This window comes from Phoca vitulina, unplaced genomic scaffold (genome assembly GCF_004348235.1).
Source record: "Phoca vitulina isolate PV1807 unplaced genomic scaffold, GSC_HSeal_1.0 scaffold56, whole genome shotgun sequence".
NCBI lineage: Eukaryota > Metazoa > Chordata > Mammalia > Carnivora > Phocidae > Phoca > Phoca vitulina.
The window spans coordinates 6,210,976-6,236,387 of record NW_022589759.1 but is presented as its reverse complement, the minus strand read 5'-3'; the positions used below and the strand labels follow the sequence as shown (position 1 = coordinate 6,236,387).

Here is a 25,412-nt window from a genome sequence, read left to right as displayed (position 1 = left end):
TATATATACAATGGAATATTATGCAGCCATCAAAAGGAATGAGATCTTGCCATTTGCAACGACGTGGATGGAACTGGAGGGTATTATGCTGAGGGAAATAAGTCAAACAGAGAAAGACATGTATCATATGACCTCACTGATATGAGGAATTCTTAATCTCAGGAAACAAACTGAGGGTTGCTGGAGTGGGGGGTGGGGTGGGAGGGATGGGGTGACTGGGTGATGGACACTGGGGAGGGTATATGTTCTGGTAAGCGCTGTGAATTGTGCAAGACTGTTGAATCTCAGATCTGGACCTCTGAAACAAATAACGCAATATATGTTAAGAAAGAAAAAAAGAAGAAGAATGTAGCAGGAGGGGAAGAATGAAGGGGGGGAAATCGGAGGGGGAGAAGAACCATGAGAGACGATGGACTCTGAAAAACAAACTGAGGGTTCTAGAGGGGAGGGGGGTGGGAGGATGGGTTAGCCTGGTGATGGGTATTGAGGAGGGCACGTTCTGCATGGAGCACTGGGTGTTATGCACAAACAATGAATCATGGAACACTATATCTAAAACTAATGATGTAATGTATGGGGATTAACATAAGAATAAAAAAAAAAAAAAGTCTGGCCAGTGGTTTATCAGTCTTGTTAATTCTTTCAAAGAACCAACTTCTAGTTTCATTGATCTGATCTACTGTGTTTCTGGTTTCTAATTCATTGATTTCTGCTCTAATTTTAATTATTTCTCTTCTAATGCGTGGCTTAGGCGTCGTTTGTTGCTTTTTCTCTAGTTCTTTAAGGTATAGAGTTAGTTGGTGAATTCGGGATTTTTCTATTTTTTTGAGTGAGGCTTGGATGGCTATGTATTTCCCCCTTAGGACCGCCTTTGCAGTATCCCATAGGTTTTGGACCGATGTGTTTTTGTTCTCATAGATTTCCCTGAATTGTTTAAGTTCTTCTTTGATTTCTTGGTTGACCCAAACATTCTTGAGCAGAGTGGTCTTTAGCTTCCAAGTGTTTGAATTTCTGCCAAATTTTTTCTTGTGATTGAGTTCCAGTTTTAGAGCATTGTGGTCTGAGAATATGTAGGGAATAATTTCAATCTTTTGGTATCGGTTGAGACCTGATTTGTGACCCAGTATATGGTCTATTCTGGAGAAAGTTCCATGTGTGCTCGAGAAGAATGAGTATTCTGTTGTTTTAGGATGGAATGTTCTGTAAATATCTATGAGGTCCATCTGGTCCAATGTATCATTCAAAGCTCTTGTTTCCTTGTTGATTTTCTGCTTAGATGATCTGTCCATTGCTGAGTGGAGTATTGAGGTCTCCTATAATTAACGTATTGTTATCAATATGACTCTTTATTTTGGTTAACAGTTGGCTTATGTAGATGGCTGCTCCCATGTTGGGGGTATAGATATTTACAATTGTTAGATCTTCTTGTTGGATAGACCCTTTAAGAATGATATAGTGTCCTCCTGTGTCTCTTATTACAGACTTTAGTTTAAAATCTAATTTGTCTGATATAAGAATTGCTACCCCAGCTTTCTTTTGAGGTCCACTGGCATGGAAGATAGATCTCCATCCCTTCACTTTCAGTCTGGATGTATCTTTAGGTTCAAAATGAGTCTCTTGTAGACAGCATATGGATGGGTCCTGTCTTTTTATCCAATCTGCAACCCTGTGCCGTTTTATGGGAGCGTTTAGGCCATTCACGTTGAGAGTGATTATTGAAAGATATGAATTAATTGTCATCATGTTGCCTGTGAAGACGTTGTTTTTATAGATTGTCCCTGTAAATTTCTGTTGTAGATCACTCTTGGGGTCTTTCTCCTTTTATAGAACCCCCCTTAATATTTCTTGCAGGGCCGGCTTAGTGGTCACATATTCTTTCAACTTCTGCCGGTCGTGGAAGCTCTGCATCTCTCCATCCATTCTAAATGAAAGCCTTGCCGGATAAAGTATTCTTGGCTGCATGTTCTTCTCATTTAGTACCCTGAATATGTCTTTGCCAGGCCTTTCTGGCTTGCCAGGTCTCTGTGGATAGGTCTGACGTTATTCTGATATTCCTCCCTCTGTACGTAAGGGATCTCTTCCCCCTAACTGCCCTTAAGATGGTTTCCTTGGTTCTAAGATTTGCAAGTTTTACTATTACATGCCGGGGTGTTGGCCTGTTTTCCTTGATCTTAGGAGGGGTCCTCTCTGCCTCTAGGACTCGAATGTTTGTTTCATTCCCCAGATTAGGGAAGTTCTCAGCTACGATTTGCTCAAATAGATCTTCTAGTCCTCTCTCTCTCTCCACTCCCTCCGGGATTCCAATTATTCTGACATTGGAACGCCTCATGGTGTCACTTATTTCTCTGATTCTATTTTCATGGATTCTGAGTTGTTTTTCCCTGGCCTCCTCTTTTCCCTTTTTATCTATTACACTGTCTTCCAGATCGCTTATTCTCTCTTCTGTCTCAGTTACCCTAGCTGTTAGATTATCTAGATTGGATTGGATCTCATTGATAGCATTTTTAAGTTCTGCCAATTCAGCTTTCATTTCTGCCCTTAGAGACTCTATGTTGCCATTAATTGATTTCTCCATTCTAGCCATTGTCTTCACAATTGCTAGCCTGAATTCCATCTCTGACATCTTGGTTATATCTGCATCCATTTGTAAATCTGCAGCATAAGTCATAATCTCTGAGTCTTTTCTGTTTTGGGGGGCTCCTCCTCCTAGTCATTCTGTTGATGGGTGTTTGAGGGAATGTATAGTGTCCAAATTATTGACCAGAACTCAAGCAAGATGCACCTGTTTTCTTGGGACCTTAGGGTTGCTGGCCTCTTGTCTTCCCAGCCTGTCTTCTGTGGGAGGGGCCTGCCTCGCTGTTACTCAGGCAACCCTGTTTGGGCGGAGTTGCCCTGCGCCCCTGTGGCGCGGGATGGGCTCAGTGGGAATCAGTCTTTGGGGCTTTTGTTCTCTGGCGCCTTTCCCTGGCGGCTTTCCACGTCTCTTCCGCGAGTCAGAGCAGAAGAGACCGTTTCCAACCCTCTGCCTCTGAGCAGAGAGACTCAGTCTGTTCTTCAGTGAGCTCTCCAGGCCACATTGTCTCCGTTTCTGTCCGTGCTGCTATAAACTGCAGCATCCTGGGTTGTGCGCCCCTCCGCAGCGCCCCCAGTCCTGCCTCCAGGTCGGGGCACGTCTCTGTCCTTTGTGCTTCTAAAACCGCCAGCTGCTCCCAATTCGCGCGCCCGTGACTCCTCCGCTCGGGGTTTCCGTCTCGGAGGCTGCAGTTCGCGTGCGCGCGACCCCGCCGGTCTGGTTTTCCACCCCGGGGGCTGCCCTAAAGTTCTTTCCCGACGCTACCGGTCTGCGAGTCTGTGCCCGGTCCCAGCGCGCGAGGCTGTCGCTCACCAGCGGTGTAGGATCCCCACGTCCAGGCACCCTCCCGCCGCCGTTTATCCTCCGATATCTGCCCGCAGGATCACGGCTCTCCGCTTCCTACCTCAAAACCAACTGCCTGCGATATTCTGTTTGTAGAGATCCAGATCTTCTTACATCTCAGGCTGGTTTCGTGGGTGCTCAGAGTGGTCTGGTAGATATCCAGCTCAATTCCGGGGACCAGTTAAAATAGGGTCCCCTACTCCTCTGCCATCTTTCTCCTCCCTCCTCACCCCCATTTCTTTTTCTCACATTATTAACCCTTTCTTGATTGTTACCCTGGACAAAAAAATTCTTTTTAATGTACAATACCTTCTTTTTTAGCAAAGGCAGGATGAGGAAGGGAAAGCAGAAGAGAAACCAGTTTCAATTAGCTTTTCCAACATTTAAAGGACTGAAGAGAAAATAATTCTGGGAATACAAGTTCTGTGAGGGCACAGAACTCAGTTTCCTACTGCATTTCCAGTGCCTCAAGAGGGCTGATGAACCTCAGGTACAGAATATTTACTGAATAAATAAACTCCATGCTGGGTGTCACTAAAGATACACAGAATACTAAAAACATGTTCTAGGGGCTCCTGGGTAGCTCAGTCAGTTAAGTATCTGACTCTTGATTTTGGCTCAGGTCATGATCTCAGGGTCCTGGGACTGAGCCCCATGTTGGGCTCTGTGCTCAGTGGGGAGCCTGCTCAAGATTCTTTCTCTCCCTCTCCATCTGCCCCCTCCCCACTCTCTCTCTCTCAAATAAATAAATCTTTAAAAAAAGAAGACTTCTGTAAAAATGTGTTCTAAGTACATCCTGCTTATAATGAAGTAAGTGCTCTCAAGTTGGTATCTTTTCAAAACCAGGTATACATACCTAACCCTTCTCACGTCTCATGACAGCTCAGATATGCAAGCCAAACGTTCAAAACCTTTCCCCAGAGAGAACGTATTCAGTGTTACAGAGTAGCAGTCATGAAAGCCATCTTCTAAGAGCCTCCCACAACAGAATCCTTTTCCCACTGTATGAGACATACCCTGGAGTGCTTGCCTACCCCTAGCCCTAGTCTCTGGGTAGCACACACGCATCATCTTTGCTCCCGACTCCCCCTTTACCCCACTGCCTTCTCTCTCGGAAATCGAAAGCTTTAAGCAGGCTAAGGCAAGGAAAATACCTATTATAAACAAACACTTCTAGTGTTGACTTTGTGTAAATAGAACACCTTAATTATCATACACCCTCAAAAAAGGGAAAAAAAAAAAGAAAACCCATAATCTTAAACTCTGGCGATTAACTTGGTTAACTGTGATTCTCTATAGGCATCCTCAGGAAAGTGATTTTCAATCAGGGGTAGTTTTGCTCACCAAGGGACCTCTGGCAATGTCTGGATACATTTTTGGTTGTCACAACTGGGGTGTGTGTGTGTGTGTGTGTGTGCATGCGTGTGTGCTCATGCGCACACTACTGGTATCTAGTGGGTAGAGGCCAGGGACGCTGCTGAACATCTAAAAATACACAGGACAGCCCCAGCTACAAAGAATTATCTGGCTCCAGAAGTCAGTGGTGCCAGGGCTGAGAAACCCTGGCTTCAAGTGACAGTTATAAAACTAAGCTTTATATCATAAACCTCCATTTCATTGGTGGAGTACCTGATAGGATGACTTTTTGTACATGTGCCAGAATTCTAATAAATATTAAACGAAGGTCTGTGCTTCTCTACAAACCTGAACCAGGAAAATTCAAATCAACAGCTCATAAGGTGAATATTTACTTTTCAAACAAACTTTCCAAAAGGTTCATTTAAAAATCTATTTACAAGCTTGGATTAAAAACTGCCTATTGAAAAGCGGAATTACTCAATTTTTAAGTCACATTTTTCCATTAGAAAAGATACATTTACAGGTGCCAGAAAATAAGTTTTCATAATAGCATCATATGAACAAAATCCGGACGTTCCTGTGAAAGAGCTGAGCTGAAACTCTAACACTTGCAGGGCGCTGTCGGGGGGCGTGTGCTGCTGTTTTAAATCATCTGCTAACTCTGCTATAAAACCAGGCTGCAAGGGCTGCAATTTCTTTAAATAGCTCCACTGGTATTTCAAGACTTGTTATTTTGTATATAATGGGAAGAAACAGTACCTGGTGGGAAAAAACTGAAACCCAATTATTAGCAGAAAGAATTCAATTGGAAAATTTTAAAATTTGAAGCAATTATATTTAATACCTCAACCTCAGGATTAAATCCTCTGAATGACATTCTTCCATAGAGAAGATCTTCACATAACAAGAAACTCTGCTCTTCTATTATGAAACACCTAAGTGGGAAAATAAACCTGTATTAATAGCGTGTCTACTTACAACAAAGCACCGCAACTAAAAGTCAAGATTTCAAATGAAAAATCGATCTTACTTAATGGTTCTTAGTAGAATCGAGTAAAAGTAAGGTAAGACTTCTAAATGCAGGGGTAGAAATAAAAACTGATTTCCTTGGCCAGCAAAGCGTTAGATGACAAGAGCTGGAGGCTGCAGCCTCGTCTAAATTACACATTTAATTTGCGTAAATGCCTACACAATGCAGAGACCTAGACTATTTATAATAAACCTGGATTTTTCTAATCTGAAGCAGTTTCCTTGATGTTTACATCTCCCAACCCCACCAACTTCTTACTAAGTACTTATTAAATACTCTGAAATTGGAGTCCCAGGCAGCTTTAACAGTGTTTTAGCTGGAGCTCTTACTGTAAACAATGACTGACTTCAGCAGAGAAGGAATTTACTGAAAGGATACCAGGTATCTCAGAGAATCACTGGGAAAGCTGGATGAGCAGGAATGGAAAATAGGCAGAAATAAGGGTAGCTAGGTCAATGACCCAAAACCAAAACCATGAAAAAAATCTACCTAGTAAAAATGATGCTGCACCTGAGGGGACTAAGCTCTGCACAGCTGAGGGCACTGGGAGGCCAGTGTTGCCCTGAAAAGGGGATGCAGGTACGACATTTCGGTCTCTAGAAGGCAGTCTCCTCTGAGTCACCAGTTTATTACCCCAGTCCCAGGTGAACATATCTGACTACAGCCTGAAACCGTAAAACTATCAACCATAAAGCACACTAGGAAGGTAAATACGTGGCCTTTAGGGCTTCTTTGGCAGAAAGTAGACACTACTTCTTGTGTCAAGATTCACTCACTCAGCCAACACTTATTAAACCAAACTGTGTGCCAGGCAGTGTTCTAGAAGCTGGAGGGACAGCCTCGAATAAGAGTCTCTGCTCTCACGGAGGTCACATTCTAGAGTGGTGCCAAATGACAAATAAGAGATTTATATTATACAGTGGAAAAAAGTGAAGTAGGTTATTTCACACCTGGCTGAAAGAAAGCAGCTGGTACTAAACCAGTCCTCCTACGTATGCCAATGATAAAATAGGACTAAATAAGTCCTATTTCCAAGTCAAAGAACAAGTCAAAGCACAGGGCTGTGGTGCCTGAGAGAAAAAAACCAAAGTAAGCTTTCTGACTGAAGGTAATGAATGCCCACCTTCCGACTGGAGGCAACTTTTAGACTGGAGCAGGGAGTGGAAGCCCAAACCGAGCCCAGTCTTACTGAACTGAAGAGACAAAGGAACTGAAGTTCGGGGCTGCAGAGGGGGCTGAAGTATAGGGGTCAAGATACCAGAGAGAGGGGGATACTTAAAGAGATTCTGGGACCTGCATACATGGTCCCCTGGAATGTCTGGCTGAATTCTAGGCTATCCATGCGCAGAACAAGTTCAACAGTGTCAGGGGAAAAAAAAACAATTTCCAGAGAACAATTCCCTGGTGCATTAGTTTTCTAGGGCTGCTGGAAGAAATTACCACAAAATTGGTGGGTTAAAGCAACAGAAACTTATGCTCTCAATTCTGGAAGTCTACAGCCAGTTTCACTGGACCAAAATCAAGGTGTTGGCAGAGCTGCGCTCCCTCCAGAGGCTATAGGAGAGAATTCATTCCTTGCTTCTGCTGACAGCTAGGAGTACTTGGCTTGTGATTGCATTACCCCAACCTCGGCCTCCATGGTCACACTGCCTTCCCTTCTATCTCCCTTTTATAAAGATATATGTGATTGTATTTAGGGTCCACCCAGACAATCCAGAATAATCTCCCCATCTAAAGATCTTTAACTTAATTACACCAGCAAAGTCGATTTTGCCGTATAAACTAACATAGGTTCCAGCGACAAGGACCTGGATATTATTTGGGGTACCATTTTCCAGCCTACCATACCTGAGAAAGAAAATTTACCCTAAAACTGTATGTTGAACAAATACAAGACCTTGCACAAAGGAGGGAAATGTCTGAGTTGTGTCTATCCAACCAAGCTGAATATCCTGTGACACTGAACAGAAAGGTCACACCTCAGGAGTAGGGTGCATCTAGCAAAAGTCAAGGCTGTAAAACCCACTCCGACAAAAACAGGGACCAAGCTGATTGGCATGTAAATTAACTGCCTAAGGGAAATTCAACACTTCATTAAGGAAGACGACAAAATCCAGGTACTCAGCAAGGTAATACATAATGTGAGGCACACAGTAAAAAGTTGCTAGACATGTAGGGTAGCAGGAAAATGTGACCCATAAACCGAGGAAAAACAAATCAATAAAAAAAGATGATGGCATTAATAGAAAAGGACTTTAAAACAGTTACTTTTTTTAGATGGGGGTGGGGAGTGGGGCAGGGGGAGAGGGGGAGAGGGAGAAAGAGAGAGAAAGAAACTTAAGTAGGCTCCATGCCCAGCATGGGGCTCGATTTCACAAGCCTAAGATCATGACCTGAGTTGAAATCAAGAGTTGGACGCTTAACTGACTGAGCCACCCAGAAGCCCCTAAAAACAGTTATTATAAATATGTTCAAGGATTTATTTTTTTATTTTTTTTTTTAAAGATTTTATTTATTTTTTGACAGAGAGAGACACAGCGAGAGAGGGAACACAAGCAGGGGGAGTGGGAGAGGGAGAAGCAGGCTTCCCGCTGAGCAGGGAGCCCGATGCGGGGCTCGATCCTAGGACCCTGGGATCATGACCTGAGCCGAAGGCAGACGCTTAACGACTGAGCCACCCAGGCGCCCCATGTTCAAGGATTTAAAGAAACACAGGAATGTAATGAAGACACAAATAGGGAACCTGAATTAAAATATGGAAACTACGAAAACTCACCCAATAGAAATTTTACAACATAAAAAACAATATCTGAAGTGAAAAATTAGAATAGTCCTACATCAAAAAAACTGAATGCATTATTAAGAATCTTTCCACAGAGAAAACTCCAGATCCACATAGCTTCACCAGTGAATATTTTTTTTAGATTTTATTTATTTATTTATTTATTTGAGACGGAGAAACAGAGATAGCAACAGAGACAGCAAGAGAGAGCCTGAGTGGGAAGAAGAGGGAAAAGCTGGCTCCCCGCTGAGCAGGGAGCAGGGAGCAGGAAGCAGGGCTCCACACAGGGCTAGATTACAGGACCCTGGGATCATGACCTGAGCTGAAGGCAGACACATAACCGACTAAGCCACCCAGGCATCCTCGAATAAATAAAATATTAAAAAAAAAAAAAAAGAAGTGTCTGCGTTCAGCTCAGGTCTTGATCCTGGGGTTCTGGAATGGAGTCCCGCATCGGGCTCCTTGCTCAGCCCGGGGCCTGCTTCTCCCTCTGCCTGCCACTTCTGCTGCTTGTGCTCGCACTCTCTCTCTCTCTCCCCCTCTGACAAATAAATAAAATCTTAAAAAAACAAAAAAAAAAGAAAGAAATAGGCAGGCCACAAACTGGGAGAACATATTCACAATACATGTATCTGTTAAAGGACCTGTGTTCAGAATATAAAGAACTCCTACCTGTATAGAAGTATGTAAGCTTTATCAAGAAACAAAACAAAACCTTATACATTGAATTCTAGTTAATGATATGCATGTTTGCAACTTACTCTGAAATACACTAAAAATAAAATGAATTGACAGATGTATAGAGGGATGGATAATTACGTAATATAAGATGCTAGAAAAAAAAGAACCATCTCATTTTTAAAAATGCGCAAAAGATTTGAATAGGGACTTCACAAAGGGAGATACGAAAATGCCAATAAGCACATGAGAGTTCTTTAATATTATTAGTCACCAGGAAAATGCAGATTAAAAATCATAATGAGATACCACTAGAATGACAGAATAGATAAAATTAAAAAGGTAACACAAAATGTTGGAAGGACGTGGGAAAAATCAGAATTCTACTTCCTTAGTGAAAGTGTAATAAAACGGTGCAGTTACTGTGGAAACCAGTCTGAAAGTTTCTCATAAAGTTAACGATATGCCAACCTTATGACCCAGCAATTCCACTTTTACTGAGGAGAAATTGTAAGCAGAAAGAGTTAGGTGTCCCCCAAAAAAGAAAGACAAGACATAGCATGACACCAGAGAAGTCATTTTAGGCCCCCAGCTATTTTCTGGGATCCCTGCCCTACTTGCTCAAGCACACTTCTAGCACAACCTCCTAGGAGGTGTCAGAATCACAAAGAAACACAAAAACCTCAGTAGTTAAAGATTTTAAAGGAACAAAGAGAAAGCAAAAACTAACACTCTACCAGGCCAGGAAATAGCCTAGCCAAATCAGAGACAATAAACCACTGGTAAAACTCCCTGTGCTGTTTCAAAAGCAAGCAAGGTCTTGCATCAGGAGCCCAAGACCCCGCCCCATCCAGTTTATACTAGCTCTTGGAGCACTCCCATGAGCCTTTCGCCGGTTGAGAGACAGTTACCTCGGCTTCACTGTCAAGTTAGTCTCCACCCTCAGAGGAGCACAACCTTCATTAACATAACAGGATATGTGTATAGGCATGTTTTTTTACGTATGCCTACACAACCTCCTGTCTGCCATTACATGTGATGACAAAGCCCCCCCTTTCTGAATATTCATCCTAACCCTAAATAAAAGAAACCCACTCACCCTCACTTGGGAGAATCATGGCTTTGGAAGTTATTCCCCGTGATCTCTTTATTTGCTGCAAAAAGTTTCCTTTGTGGGACAACTCCACGTGGTTTAGTCCTTATCCCTAACTCAGCAAGGAGCGATGTCACATTAGTTCAGCTACAAAATGAAAACGATCTATCCAATTCATTCAAATTCTTTTTATCTAAAGAACTTGTCTTTGGCTGCTGTATGAAAAGGGGTCTGGATGGGCTTCTTGGATTGATGACATCTGAGCCAAGTTCAGGAGGCAATGAGGAACACAACATGAGGCCTGGGGAAGAACAGCTGCGGGACCAGTTAAAGACCCCGAGAAGGGAGTGTAAGGGGCCCACCTGAGAAACAGCGAGGAGGCCTCCATGACTGGGAAGGAGTGACAGAAGGGAGCACGGGTAGGAGGTCAAAAGTATTTTCCCGGTGACATTAAGATGTTGTCTTCTTTGGGGTGCCTGGGTGGCTCAGCCGTTAAGCGTCTGCCTTCAGCTCAGGTCATGATCCCAGGGTCTTGGGATGGAGCTGCGTATTGGGCTCCCTGCTCAGTGGGAACCTGCTTCTGCCTCTCCCACTCCCCCTGCTTGTGTTCTCTCTCTCGCTGTGTCTCTGTCAAATAAATAAATAAAATCTTAAAAAAAAAAAGATGTTGTCTTCTTCACTGTCGACACTCACACAGAGGGTGCAAAAGCAATTGTGAGTAAGAGCTCATCCTGGCATGAATGAAAGTAGGGACACCATACTACGCTAGTAGTCACTGCTGGTTTTCAAAGTCTAAAAAAAGGGAAAGAAGCTGATAAGAATGTTCTTGATGGAGCAGTAAAAAATTTATTAATTTTCATTAATCTTGCCCCTTGATTACACTTTTCAAAAATATTCCGCATGCAAATGCTAAGTACTTCTGCACAGTGAGGCATGACGACCATCTTGAGGAAATGCACTTGTGTGATCAAGTTCTCAGTTGAACTAGCCACTTTTATCATGGAACACTATAACTATGGTTACTCGGACTGGGGTACTTGGCAGACGCTTTTCTGAAAATGAATCAGATGAACTTGTCACTTCAAAGGAACAACTGACAGTACTTGTTGCCAGTTACGAAATTCAAGCTTTTGAGCAAAAATGAGAATCTGAATAGCTTGTGCATGTCATCTTGGGCTTGAAGCTTCTCAATACTTAAAAGATTTTTCTGATGAACCCATGGTAATATTAATGAATATGGTTTTTAGTATCATATAAGGAATTAAGTTAACATTTAGAAAATCTATACAACTCACTGAACTAATATATTCCAAATGAGAAATGCATGATGTTAAGAAATCATGCATGGATAAAAGATCTATTCCAAATGCAAGGTAGACTAATGATTATGAAAACTGTATTGACACTTTGAGATTCCATACTGCAGTTAAAGAAACTACGAGTTACTGGGTTTTGGAGTAGTGTCAAAAAATTATCTGAAAAGGCTATTATAATACTCCTCCCCTTTCAATTACATCACTTGTGTAAGGGCGGATTTTCTTTACGGGCCTCAACCAAAACAACAGACTACAACAGGCTGAGTGCAGAATTTAAGAGAATCTACCCAGAGAATCAACCCATCTCTGACAATACCAGACATCAGAAGATTCACAAAAATATAAGATAATGCCTTTCTTCTCATTAACATTTTTTGGTCTTGGGAAACTGTTACTTTTCTTTCTTTCTTTTTAAAAAAGATTTATTTATTAGAGAGAGAGAAGGAGAAAGGAAGCACAAGCAGGGGGAGCAGCAGTGAGGGAGAAGGCTCCCCGCTGAGCAGGGAGCACAATGTGGGGCCCAATCCCAGGACCCTGGGATCATGACCTAAGCCAAAGGCAGATGCTTAACCGACTAAGCCACCCAGGCACCCTGGGAAACAGTTACATTTCATGAAAAATGTGTTATTTATGTTAACAATATGAGTCTGTCTTTAAAGTGAGCATTTAAAAAATTTTGTTGTAATTTTACACATTAAATATCGACATGAAATAAACCACACAAATAGAAGCTCTTCAGGGGTTCTAAGTAATTTTATAAACTGTAAATGATCCTTGAGCCCAAAACTTTGAGAACCACTGTTCTTCGGGTTCCTCTCTCCCTGGCCCTCTAGTTCAGCCAGCACCTCACTTCCTTCAGGAACCCCCTTCCCTGAGGGAGCCTAAATTGAGGCACACATTCTCCAGAACCTTTTGTTCAACCTTTTCCATAAGGTTTGGGATTCCCTCTCAATTGCCTAATCTTGGTCATTATCGAGTGCAGCTGATAAAACCTCATCCCTCTCCCAAATCCATCACCCTCGCAGGAAAACACCATAACTACACGATTAAGCACTCAAGACAAAAGACAGATCCAGAGGCTAGGAATGGATGCACAGCAGGACCACTGCTCCAGTCAGAGGGCTTTCCCAGAGGTTTCCACTGACACAATAACTTTAATATAAAAAGGAGCATAGGTGTTTCCTTATCTACAAGCAGTTTCAATAATTAGGAACATTAATTAAATACAGAATTAGCAAAAAATTAAATATTCTAAAACTGTAAGCATTCTGTATTTTAATATCCTTAATTTTTGTTAATAAGGATCCATAATTTTAGAGCCAAAACACATCCAAGATATTATCTATTTCATCTATTTTTACAGATGAGAAACTACTGCTCAAAAAACAAACCAAAAAAAAACACCCAGACTTGCCTTAAAGCCACAAATAACATGCATGGCAAAGCGGGGGAAAAACTCACTGTAGGGAAACAATTCTCTATGGGTCTCTCCAGTGAATGAGACACTAAATGCCCTTTTGGTCTGGAACATCTTTTCAGGGATGTGTGTATAGTGAACCACTTTGAAAGGCAGAGCTATTGTCTTCCTTTTGAGCAAAGTGCAGACTTGCTTAATATCCAGTATAATAATGTCTTTCTTTGGGAGCTAAGGGCAAGTTGGCTTGCAGTCCTGTATTAAAGATAGAGATTTCCTAAATTCAAGACTTCTCAGCTGTGATACAAACCTATTGTGGGCAACACATACAGGTGGGCCTCGCCACATCATCCCCCATGAGATTTGAGGGACACAGGGGAAATGATGCAAAAGAGATGCTCGTACTGTTTGCTGTGCTGTGAGTAATGAAGTCCTTGTGTCTGACCCAAGAGTCTTGTACCTTCCACCAGCATCCATGAAACTGTGTCCAGCTAATCTATTAATTTGCACGTAGGGTACAATCTCAGATCTCACAGTTCCCAACATTCATTAGGCCACAATATACAAGCACAAGAACATGGTAGCCAAATATACTTTTAAAGCAACATTCTATGGCAAAAAAGCAATTAAACTGGCTAGTCTCTGTACTGGGGCACATCCTTTGGAGAAAAATATGGCAAAAACACAGCACAATCTTTGATCTGTAAATTCTACTTCTAGGAATTTATAGCAAGCGTCTTCTTTCAGGTTCCCCAGAAACAGACTTTGAGACAGAATTGTGTGCAGAAGTATTATCGGCCAGGGCTGTTTGGGAGATGCCCCTCTATGGAAATGAGGATGGCAGGACTGGGCAGGAAGAGGTGACCTGCAATGTGGCTACACTAAGGCCTCAGCCCCTATGAGGAGCTCTGGGGGGAGGGGGGGAGGCCTAGAAGGCCCCGCAGGTGTTCCCAGTTGAGGCAAAGCAGTCCCTCATCCCCCTCACAGCTCAGGCACTGGCTAGTGGTAGCCCCCCAGGGAAGCTGTGGACTAAAAGTCCTAACCGTCCTCACTGAATTACAGGGCGATAGGGCAGACATCACGGATGGCGACCTCCAGACTTCCAGAGCATCTACACAGCGAAGCCGCCAATTTCGAAGAGAGCAGTAACCCTCTGGAATAATTCAGATACATCAAGGAAAGACTCACAAACACAAAAGAGCAAGAAGGAATGGGCGAATTTCGTAATATTCAAGTATAAGGCAATACACGTGCTAGGAGTGTTTATCGTGCTTTGGGCTTGACCTGCTGGGGTAAAGGCGTCACATACCTTAGCTCATTTACTTCTCAAAACGTATGCGACAGATGTTATCACCATACCCAATACACAGATGACAAAAGAGGAGTCACACACCTTGTCCAAGGTCACAAGTAAGCAAGTGGCAGAGCTGGGCATCAAACACAGATCTGCCGGATTCCAGAGCCCATGCACTTAATTAACTAATCCATTCCTCTGGCTCCCTATTTGGGGTGTTAAAAAACACATACCGTGAAGAAATACCATCCATTTTTCTCTCCAGATCTACTTCTCATGATCTCCCCCCATTCTGTATCCTGGGAGGCTGATTTAAATGTTACACATGGAAGGGGTCCTTTGCAGTCTGGAACCAGGCTTCCTTCCTAAGGGATTACGTCAGGCTGGCTGTGCTCTTTTATGAAGATAGCAGCTCTTGTAAGATGTCTTCAGATTCAGTAACCATTCCCTCCCCTTGACCCTCTGGGCCTGGAGTGGAAATTACTCCCCATACCCCAAGCTTATGCACCGTCCCTGATGGCCTCCCTGTGCCCTACTCTGTTATACTCTCGAATTACCCCATTTGACAGTGTCATCTTTTCCTGCCAACGACTTAATCTAATAGACACATCTATACACAAATAGGCACTGAATGGTGGCAAAGGTGTATTATTTCTTGCTAGGGTCTGACTGCTTGTATCCCCCACAAAATACATATGTTGAAATCTTAACCCCCAGAGATGATGGTATTAGGAGATGAGGCCTTTGGGAAGTAGCTGAAGTCATGAGGGTGGGGCCCTCATAAATGGGATTAGCACCTTACAAAGGAAACTCCACAGAATCCCCTAGACCTGGGGTGCCTGGGTGACACAGTTGGTTAAGCCTCCAACTCTTGGTTTCGGCTCAGGTTGTGATCTTGGCATCATGGAGATCGAGCCCTGAGTCGGCTCTGTGCTTAGCATGGAGTCGGCTTGAGACTCTCTCTCCCTCTGCCCTAACACCCAGCTACCTGCCCTGCTCTCTCTCTCAAATAAATAAATAAATTTTTAAAAAAGACAAAAAGAAAAGGAACCTCCTAGCCCCTTTCACCAGGTGAGGACACAGTGAGAAGCTGCTGGCTATGAACCAGGGAGACAGCCATCACCAAAACACCACCAGAGTAGTGCCTTGATTTTGGATTTCCAGCCTCCAGAACTGTGAGAAATAAATTTCTGTTCTTTGTAGGCTACCAAGTCTGTGGTATTTTGTTATAGTAGCCCAAAAGGATGGAGACATTTGCCTCCCAGGAAAGGAATCTAAAGGTCATTTTTCTGGGAATATGTTATGTTGTGGGGAAAAATACTGAAAACAAGATAGAAACCATCTTGCCCTTCAATAACAATAAGTAAAAAAAAAATCTGGAATACTTTGTGCAAGTTCAGTCAAGGCATAAAATTAAATTATAGATCCTTACCAGTAATGGTCCCTTCCTACACCACCCCGCTCCCAAATCCACACCGTCTCTGGCTTTGTCTTCCCCTTCCTCAGGGCCACCTTGCTTCCTCCGAGAAGCAGCAGAGAAAAGCAAACAAAGAAGCAAGCAGAGAAAACAAAGTACCTTCCTTCCATATCTCTGGTGGGGCATGCTTTCTATCTTTAGGGAAGGGTATATAGCCTTCCAGAAAAGATCCAGAGAGGTCAGCCAAATGAACAAAGGAATACAACAAAAACAAAACAAAACAAAAAAATTATTAGGTAAAGAAAGGAAAAACATAAATGTGCCTGAATAAGCAGCATCTTCCATCATCTGACAAAGTTGAAATAAAACTACCATACCACAGAGCTCACTAAGATAAGAAAAGCACCGAGGAGAAATGGTAGCTTTAAGAATTTAGATAAAAATCAATGGATGATATGAACCTATCACTCCTTCATTCAAAATTATTTCTCAAGCATCAACAACGCTTAGAGATGGAAGAGAAACAGTCTAGTATGGGGTATCCAGCATTAGCCATGACCAGTTGGCTGACTCTGGGCAAGTTACTCTCTCAAGCTTCAGATTCCTCAGCTATAAAATGGATGGAATGGAATGACAGTAGCCAGCTCCTAAGTCTGCTCTGAGGATTAAATAATTAAGAGATTTTAAATGCTTAGCTCAGTTCCTGGCACATGTTATAGACTCAATAAATGTTAGTTAAGGTGACTGGTATTAAAAGCAGTAAAAATTAAAAGAAAAAAGAAAAGAAACACACCCTAAACTCTTGACTTGCTTTTAAGAACTCTACTATTCAAACAAAACTGGAGAGGCCTAAAGTACACACCTTCCAACTTAATCTTCAAACTTAATGTGACAGGGAGCATACCGCAGATTCTCATAAAAGCTCCCCAGTTATTACCAGAGATGAATGGGCTAGATTCCTTTATTCATTATAGAAAAAGAACAACGTTATAAATGAGGGCCAGTAAAAATGTATAAATCCAAGTAGAACTTATATAGATTTAATAATTTTAGAAAACTATTTGCAAAGCTAATTCAAGAAACTGAAGAGATACTATTTTATAGGCTTTGTGGTCACTGGAACGATGAGTCCCATTTATAGGGATTTCCCTCTGAAGGCCCAAAGCATCATTAATATAATTTCTAATTAACCTACTCTTTTTCTTTAAGCTCTGGCAAATCCAAATACCAGTGCTCTTCACTAATGATTTTCTTTTCTTCCTCTTCTAGTTGTTTCTTGGTCTCCGAGTCCAGTCCCCTTTGCATGAACTGTCAAAACAAAACAAAATCAGTGTCAGCAACTAGTTTTCTCAACTTAGAGTTGAAGAAAACTCAAATGACTTTATTCCTCCATGTGCTTTCCCTCATTTCTCCAGGAATACTATCTCAGGGGTGAGGGTGGAGGTGCTGAGACCAAAGCAGCTTAGCTCTGCCCTTGAGAACGTCACACCAGACTAGCAGGGAGCCCACTAGAGCACACAAAAAAGTAATGTGGACTTCCTTCAGAAGACTTCGGAAAGATCTTTACCGTACTTTAGTTTGTCTAATTTAACAAAAACAAACCATAAAAAAACTGTATTAGGTAAGTAGCTCATAAATGTTTCAGTTTTACATAGTAGCCAGTGGGGAAGGGCTAAGACAAAAGATACAGATCCGGACAGGCAGGTAGAGACGGAAAGTGAGAGGAGCAGAAATAGGAGAGACTCAATACTTTCTGAATCTCTTGATGACCCACGGAGCCCACTGGTCTCTGTACCTGCTGATCTTGGTCTGGAATGCCTTTTCTCATGCTCCTCCACCTGGGCAACTCCTAGCCCTTCTGATATATAGGAAAAGCTCCTCCATCTCTGTGAAATCATCTCTGACACCTGCAAGCCAAACTGGCATTTCTCTCCTAGATGCTTCATATGACATCCTGAAACAGTCTCACCACACTTTAATTTCTTGAGCACCTGTCTCTTCTGAAGACCCTGAGGGCAGGGACTTTGTCTAGATTGTCTCCTTGCTCAGTTTCAGCGTGATGAATGATATGTAGTAAAGGGTCTGTAAACACAGACCAAAGCAAAGCTGTATCCATAAGCCTGCTCTTCACGTATATTTGTCCTCTGAAAGACTGATTACCTCTGTGGCTGCTCTTTATTCTAAAAAGTGCAGAAACTCAACTCAAAATAGGCCAGTAGAGAAATCAGCAGTCTAGCTGCTAGTCTCTTCCCTCCATAAACAATATTTCCTCCGGGGACCAGTGAACACAGCAAAATGATAGAATATTAATAAGGAAAAAATAAATTCAGAAAACATCCAGGAGCCTCCAGAAGTTAGCTCTAGAATTTCACTAGCTTCCATTTATCCTTATTTCTTTCCCTTGTCCAAGCTCTATATTACTTTTCCCTCCATTCCAACCCTTCCAAAAACACAAGCATTTTTAGGCATAAGGGCTTTACCAATGAATACTAAATGAAATGATGAAACTTGAAAAACATTTACAAATAAAATACAGTGATAACATCCAGTTCTGATGAGAATGTGGTGTGACTGGATCACTCATACATTGCTGGTGGGAATATAAAATGGTACAACCTCTGCGGAAAACAGCTTGACAGTTTCTTATCCAACTAAACATGCACTTACCATACAACCTAGGAATTGTCCTCTTGAGCATTTATCTCAGAGAAATGAAAACTTACGTTCACTCAAAAACTCATACAGGAATATTCACAGCAGCTCTATTTGTTAATAGCCAAACACTGAAGACAACCAACATACTCTTCAACAGGTGAATGGTTAAGCCCTATGATAGTTCCATAGCATGGAATACTACTCAGCAATAAAAAAGGGAAGGAGCTATTGATATCCAACAACTTAGATGGAACTCAGTGAATTATGCTGAGTGAAAAAAAGCCAACCTCACAAGTTTACATATTGTACAATTCCATTAATAGAATATCTTTAAAATAACAAAATTGGGCACCTGGGTGGCTCAGTCGGTTAAGTGTCTGCCTTCACCTCAGGTCATGATCCCAGAGTCCTGGGATCGGGTCCCGCATCGGGCTCCCTGCTCCTCATGGTGATGAAACAGTTTTGTATCTTGAATGTGGTGGTAGTTACATAAATCTGCACATGATAAGCTGTATGGAAAGATCACACACACACACGAGTAAAATGGTGACATAAAATGGTGGCTCTGTGAATTGTACCACTGTCAATTTCCTGGCTTTGCACCGTACTCTAGCAATAGAAGACAGGGAGTGAAGGGTACATAGGCTCTCCCTGTACATTTTTTGCAACTTCCTGTGAATCCATCATTATTTTAAATAAATGTAAAGGAAATGTTTACACTCTATCTAAAGTGTTTTGTAGTCTTCATCCTTTTACCTGTGTCTCTATCCTCACCCAGGAAAGAACTGGCAGTTTCTGGAATGCATATCCTGTACTTCCCAATCTTTCTGCCTCTGCTACTCAACATGTTTCCATTTTCTTCCTGGCAAAATATCCACTTGTAAAGGCCCAGAGCACATGTCCTTTGGGCCCTCCTGACTGTTGTTTGGCCAAGCTCTTCACAGACCTGTTCCCATAAAAGAACATCTTTCCCTACGTCTAAGAGCCTTATACGCACTGGCTTATTGTTCATTATGTTTCTTCTGTGTCTCCCAAAAGACAGAGATTCTGAACGGCAGACTATGTCTCTTGTTCATCTTCTATACTAGTACTCAGGCTGCAGCAGATATACAAGAGTCACCGATACACAGGCTCTGCGCTGAGGGAGCCCGACCCTGGCCGACCTGAGCCCAAGGTAGATGCTCAACTGACTGAGCTACCCAGGTGCCCCTCAGAAAACCTTTGCTGAACTCTCGTATATCCACTGCAGCCTGAGTACCAGATGCACCAGTGCTCAGTGGAGAGCCTGCTTCTCCCTCTCCCTCTGCTGCTCCTCCTGCTTGTGTGTTCACTCTTTCTCTCTCTCTGTCAAATAAATAAATAAAAATCTTTAAAAAAACAAAGGTTCTCTGAATGTAAATCCAGACTTGTCTTATTCTCCCAGACTCTCTTTCTTGGATGGTTCTTTAAACCCAGATGCCTCATTTCATCACTTATATTCTTGGTGATACAACTCACCAATCCTACCCAACTGCCTTTTTATCTCCTATTTTTAGTCAAGTAAGTATTATTTATGGCATACAAAATAGCTATATATGTCTGTGTGTGTGCACGCACGTGCGTGTATTCTGTACACATGGAAAGGCTAGAACACCCTATGAATATGAATCAAGCAACTCCAGATTTAGCAATCCAATTCTCCTGACTCTACAGCATCTAAGAACTCTCTGTTAAAGCTTAGTGACTTGGCTTTACTCACAAGTGAGGGCCTACAGCAGGTATCACAAATTACAGTCCTTAGGCTGGACATCAATTGCTGTAAATAAAGTTTTATTGGAACAAAGATATGCTCATCTGGTTCTGAGCTACAATGGCAGAGGTGAGTACGTGCAACAGTGACTGGCCCACAAGCCTAAAGTGTTTATTATCTGTCCCTTTACAGAAAAAGTTTACCAACTCCTGTCTTAAGAGCCCCAAAGAGCTAAAATCACAAAGAAGTGCCCTCTCTACAGTCATTCCATTACACTGACAGAAATACCACCTACATCCTTCACTCTCTACTTCCCATCAGGATCACCCTCCAGTTCCCAACAGGTGACCAAGGCAGAGGATTTCACGTACACTTGAAAACAAATGTATTAGTATTAAATTCTCAACTCTCAACTCTCTGAACAGCTACAGTTACACTGGACACAGCAACCTAATGCAGTGCTCCATTCATTCTCACAGGACACTCCTCTATCTGTATATATATTATTTCCTGCTGTCCTGCCAATAAGTTCTTTCTCATCAATGACTGAAGCTGCTAACCCAACTAGAAAATCTGTGTAATATTTCCCCCCCCTCCTTTGCTTCCAAAGTCCTGTTGAGTCTTCCCCCCACTGGGGTAGGGGTTGATACTTTTAAGGTAACTTCTTCCTTCCTAACTCTTTAGTCAGATCTTTGGTCTGAGTCCTAATCACTCAGGCACATCTTCATTTGATCTGCCTGCTTTGCTAATCCAACCCAATTCTCTGATTATAAACCATAAGTCAAAAGAAGACTCTGTTGGGTAAAAATTCAAATTTTGCTAATATGTATGAAAGAAGTACCTTAGAAACCATAAGTTACATGATTTACCCTACACCCTCACTCACCCTATCCATCCCTAGTTACACCCTAGCTCAACTCCAAATCTGGCACATGCAACATTTACTCTCCAATCTTTCAGAACATTATTTACGCCTTGCTTCCTTTTTTCTGGAAATTATTCTCTAAACATGACATCTAACACTGTGCTGTAGTGTTCAGCGACAAGCAGTACAGAGTAGCAGTTAAGAGCAGGGGCTTTGGAGCCAGATTGCCTGAGTCTGGTTCTGTCTACACTACTTGTGAGCTGTGTAACTTTGGGCAAGTTATTTACTTGTCTGTTTCAGTGCTTCAGCTCTAAGAGAGGTGTAATAACTGTTATCTACCTCAGAGTTATCAGGTGGATTTTACGGGCTGATATATGCAAAGCACTTAGAACAGCTGTCTGGCACCTACCAGAAACTATTAAATGTTTGCTATTATTATTATTATTATTATTATTCAAGTTTTTAAGGCCTGGTTGTTTCCCATGTTTTAATTTCTGCATTCCTTTTTATCTACCCTTGTCTTGTTTTTTTTTTCACTTTGAAATTATTTGTGAAATTGATTCGATTTAGAATCTAAAAATCAATTTTGCTTAAAGTCCATGACATTCATTTTAACTGTTCTAATTCTATTCCCACCGCCACTGCGACCAGATCATCAGAACTTCTAACTTGCTCTTTCTGAACGCAATTTTGTCACTTGTCAGGTCTTTCTCTCACCAATGTATTCTCCAGAGGGCAGTTAAAGTAACTTTGAAAATTAAGAAGGACAGCTAAGATGCTGTTACCCGTGCTCAATCGCTTCCCCATGTTCACAAAATAAAGGAAAAAAAAAATTCTTAATCTGGCCTAAAATTCCTCACGTGGCCACTAGCTACTTTTCCAGGCCCACTTTTTTGCTACTTGCCTTCCAGACATACTGAATTATCTTTAGTTCTTGGAAATCCCAAGGGATTTCTTGGATTTTTTTTTTTTGCGTCTCAGACTTCTGAACTCGCTTTTCCCTGGGTTTACGTTGCCTTGAGGCCACCCTCCCACCTACCCTTCAATCTCTACTTTAGGGCCACTTCCCACAGAAGCCAAGTAAGTTCCCGGGGCTTCCGACGCTCCGAGCATCACCGCACTCAGTGCCCCGGCATCCTGCTTGCTTACGTGTCTCTTTTTCCTATCCCACCGCAGGCTGTATGAGGGAATCCGCCGGATTTATAATCCAGTTCCCAGTGCCTGAGGCAGAGCAAGCGCTAAGTGAATGAATGAATGCCCAAGCTGGAGGCCCTCCGTGGCTTCCCTGGTGCCCCCGCGCGTCTGCCGCGTCGGACCCTGCCAGGTCCGGAAGCCCAGGTACCCCTGTTGCCCGGCCCGCCTCCCCGGCGTCCCCGCACCTTCATGCGCAGCAAGTTCTTGGACAATTTCGTCTTGCGCTCGGCCGCCATATTGGCTCCTACTCGGAGCCGCGCTCCAGCACTAGTCCCGCTGCGCACGCCCACTGCTGCGTGCGTCGTGGCGTCGTCTCACGCAATTCACGTCGTCCCGCCCCGTGGCTCCGCCCCCGTTTCTCGCGCCTTGGCGCGTCCCCGGATTTCCGCGCGTCGCTTCGGGGAGCCCTCGCCTCACGGAGGAGCTCGGGGTAAGGACACGCAGGGGTGAGAGCCACTTGACGTGGGGAGGGTACCGTCTAAAGAGGCCTCATTCGGAGGAGGCCCGAGTTCTGGCCCCTGGGAGCGGCCGGTGGCGAGTCCCGCCGCGCGTCGCCGACCCAGCGGAGCTGGTGAGACCTTTGAGACGCTCGCCGCACTGTCCCGGTTGGACCGCGTCTGACACGCGTTTGCGTCGCGGACGGCGGGCTTCCCGGCCCCCGCACCACGGCCCGCGTAGCCGTTTCTCCCACGTTGAGGACACTGAGGCCTGCGAAGGCTGCTCCGCTGGCCGGGGAGTCGGAGGGAGGGAGGCGGGTGCAGACCCGGGCAGTCCGGGCTCCGGAAATGCGATGGAAAACCGTGCTGGAGGCACCGTTTGCGGCCGTGTGCGCGTCTCCGACTCTGAGGTTCTGCGAAACAGCCCGAGACGAACCCACGGGCACGAGGACGGGCGGCCACGTGGCCCAGAGAACTGGGGAGACGGGAGCTTCAGTGCTGCGCGGCCCACCCGAAGACGACGTCCACACCGTTCGCAGGAGGGCAGCGGGCCTGAGGCCTGCCAGCGGCTGGCTGCCCCACGCCGCGTTCTTGGCGCTGGCTCACAGCTCGGGACCCTGTGTTGTCACGTCCTTAGGGACCCTGAGGCCTGCGGAGGGAGGTTAAGGCACGTACCCGCGTTCGCACGGCTGATAAGTGTGAGAGCCCAGAGCCAGAAAACTCGGTGAAGAAAAAAAAAAGCAAACCATAACCCCCCCCCCCAAATCATGGCCCTGGCCTGGCAGGTGTTCTCAGTGGCGTCCCTAAAGTCATTATGATATGGTAAGTGGTTATTGGAGCTCGCTCATAACTAAGTGTGAGACACTGGGCCACAGCCGTGCGTAAAGACACGCGACCTCCCTTCCCTGCCGCTGACCTTAATGGTGAGTGCCATGGAAGAAAGAAAATGATGGGATACGGTGACTTGTAGGGTTACTTTGGGTAAGGTGGTCCATGGTGGCCCTGGTCAGGTGATCGTGCTAAGGCTTAAAAGTTGAGAAAAACCTATTCTGCGAAGAGTTGAAGAAGGGATAGCAACTGAAAGGTCCTGAAATGAGAACAAGACAAGAGTTGTCATAATTTTCCAAGTGGGAACAATAGAGGTAATCATGTTGGGGGTTGAATTGTGTCCCTCCAAAATTCATCAGAGTTTTGTATTGGATTCTGACTGTATTTGGAGATAGGGTCTTTAAAAAAGTGATTAAGTTAAAACGAGGCCCTCAGGGTAGGTCCTAATGCAGTCTGACTGGTGTCTCTCTAAGAGGAAGAAATTAGACACAAGGAGACCCCAGGGTTGCATGCATCCAGAGGGAACACTGTGTGACAAGGACGTAGAAGATGGCCATCTGCACACAAGGAGAGTGGCCTCAGAAGAAATCAGTTCTGCTGACACCCTGATCTTGAACTTACAGCCTCCAGAACTGTGAAAATAAAGTTTTAAGCCACCTGGTCTGTACTGTTTCATTATGGTAGCCAGAGCAAACTAATACACCACATAATTAGCGATAGATAACAATTATAATAATAATAACCCTGTAAGAAAAGTATGGGGTTCATGAGCGGGTATAGCAAAGGCACCTAAACCTTTCTGGCCTGGAAAATGGAGGGACTGTTAGAGGTGTGACATTGTAGTTGAGATCTGAAAGGGGACAATTTAGCCTCAGGAATAGCCTTCCAATCAATCTTAGTTTTGTGCTGCCATCACTTCCATGCATACATGGGACACATTTGTAGGAGTTCTGACAATACTAACTCCATCTTGTTCATGTTTCCTTAGTGACCTCTCTTGGGGTTATATGTCCCAGGCCCCTTGGAGATGAATATACATACCTTAGAAATGCCCACAAAGGCTGGGATGAGGAGAGGCTTGTTTGGCGTCTCATTAATTTGTTAGAGATGATGTAGTTTCTCCCCTTCTTGACACGGGTGGTGCCATTAGGTAACTGAAGGTTAGCTGTCAGGTGTGTGCAAGCCCTTTGAGGTGCGTTTGAACCCTTTGATCTCAGTACACTGCCCTTCTGCATGTCTCTTCCCTTTATAAAATTTGCACATTAAGGTGTGGATTTTTCAGAGAATAACTATGCAGCTGCTGCAGATTGTTCTCTGCCCAATCCCCCTTGTCAGTAAGTTACCCTGAATGAAACTCTGTGTAAACTGTATGGAGTGACCTGCTTCGTTTTCCAGTCTCAAAGTGCCTTCTCAATTTGGGGGATACTTTATTGTGTCTGCTCCACCTTCTAACAACATTTCAACCTGCAAAACTGAAATTCTGTACCCATTAAACATTAATTCCCCATTCTCTCCTCCTCTGTAACTACCATTCTGTTTTTTATCTCTGAATTTGACTTCTGTTTAGAATTTTGAAAGAAGTTCTGTGGGGGCAGAGGTGAAGAAGTGACCCAGTCTGCTCTCTACATCCAGGAAACTGCCTGACTATGAACTAGATCTTGAAGGATGAGCATATGTCTTGACAACTTAAGAGGAAAACAATTCCTGGCAGAAATAAGAGCATATGTACATCAGCTAAGGATGCTAGGAGCTCCACACCTTCCCTATGGACCTCTTGTTACCAGTCTACTTGCACACTGGATTCTGATTCATTTTCATGAAACAGTGGCTTCATCATGTCACTCTCCAACTCCAAAATTTATAAAACTTATTGTCTGAGGGATAAAGGTCAAATTCTTCAACCTGA

The 25,412-nt window shown here is 43.5% G+C and overlaps 1 protein-coding gene across 1 annotated transcript in view; it reads right to left on the bottom strand.

Annotated features, from left to right (window-relative positions):
• The window catches only part of MPHOSPH6 (M-phase phosphoprotein 6), a 28,095-nt gene extending 5,535 nt beyond the window's left edge, over positions 1 to 22,560 (bottom strand). Inside the window, exons 1-3 of the mRNA XM_032389893.1 lie at positions 22,427 to 22,560; positions 16,994 to 17,106; positions 5,619 to 5,709 (exon numbers count right to left, since the gene is read on the bottom strand). Of these exons, the coding sequence (XP_032245784.1) occupies positions 5,619 to 5,709; positions 16,994 to 17,106; positions 22,427 to 22,477 (255 nt within the window). The 5' untranslated portion in view covers positions 22,478 to 22,560. The remainder of the gene's footprint in view (positions 1 to 5,618; positions 5,710 to 16,993; positions 17,107 to 22,426) is intronic.
• Positions 22,561 to 25,412: the final 2,852 nt, after the last annotated feature.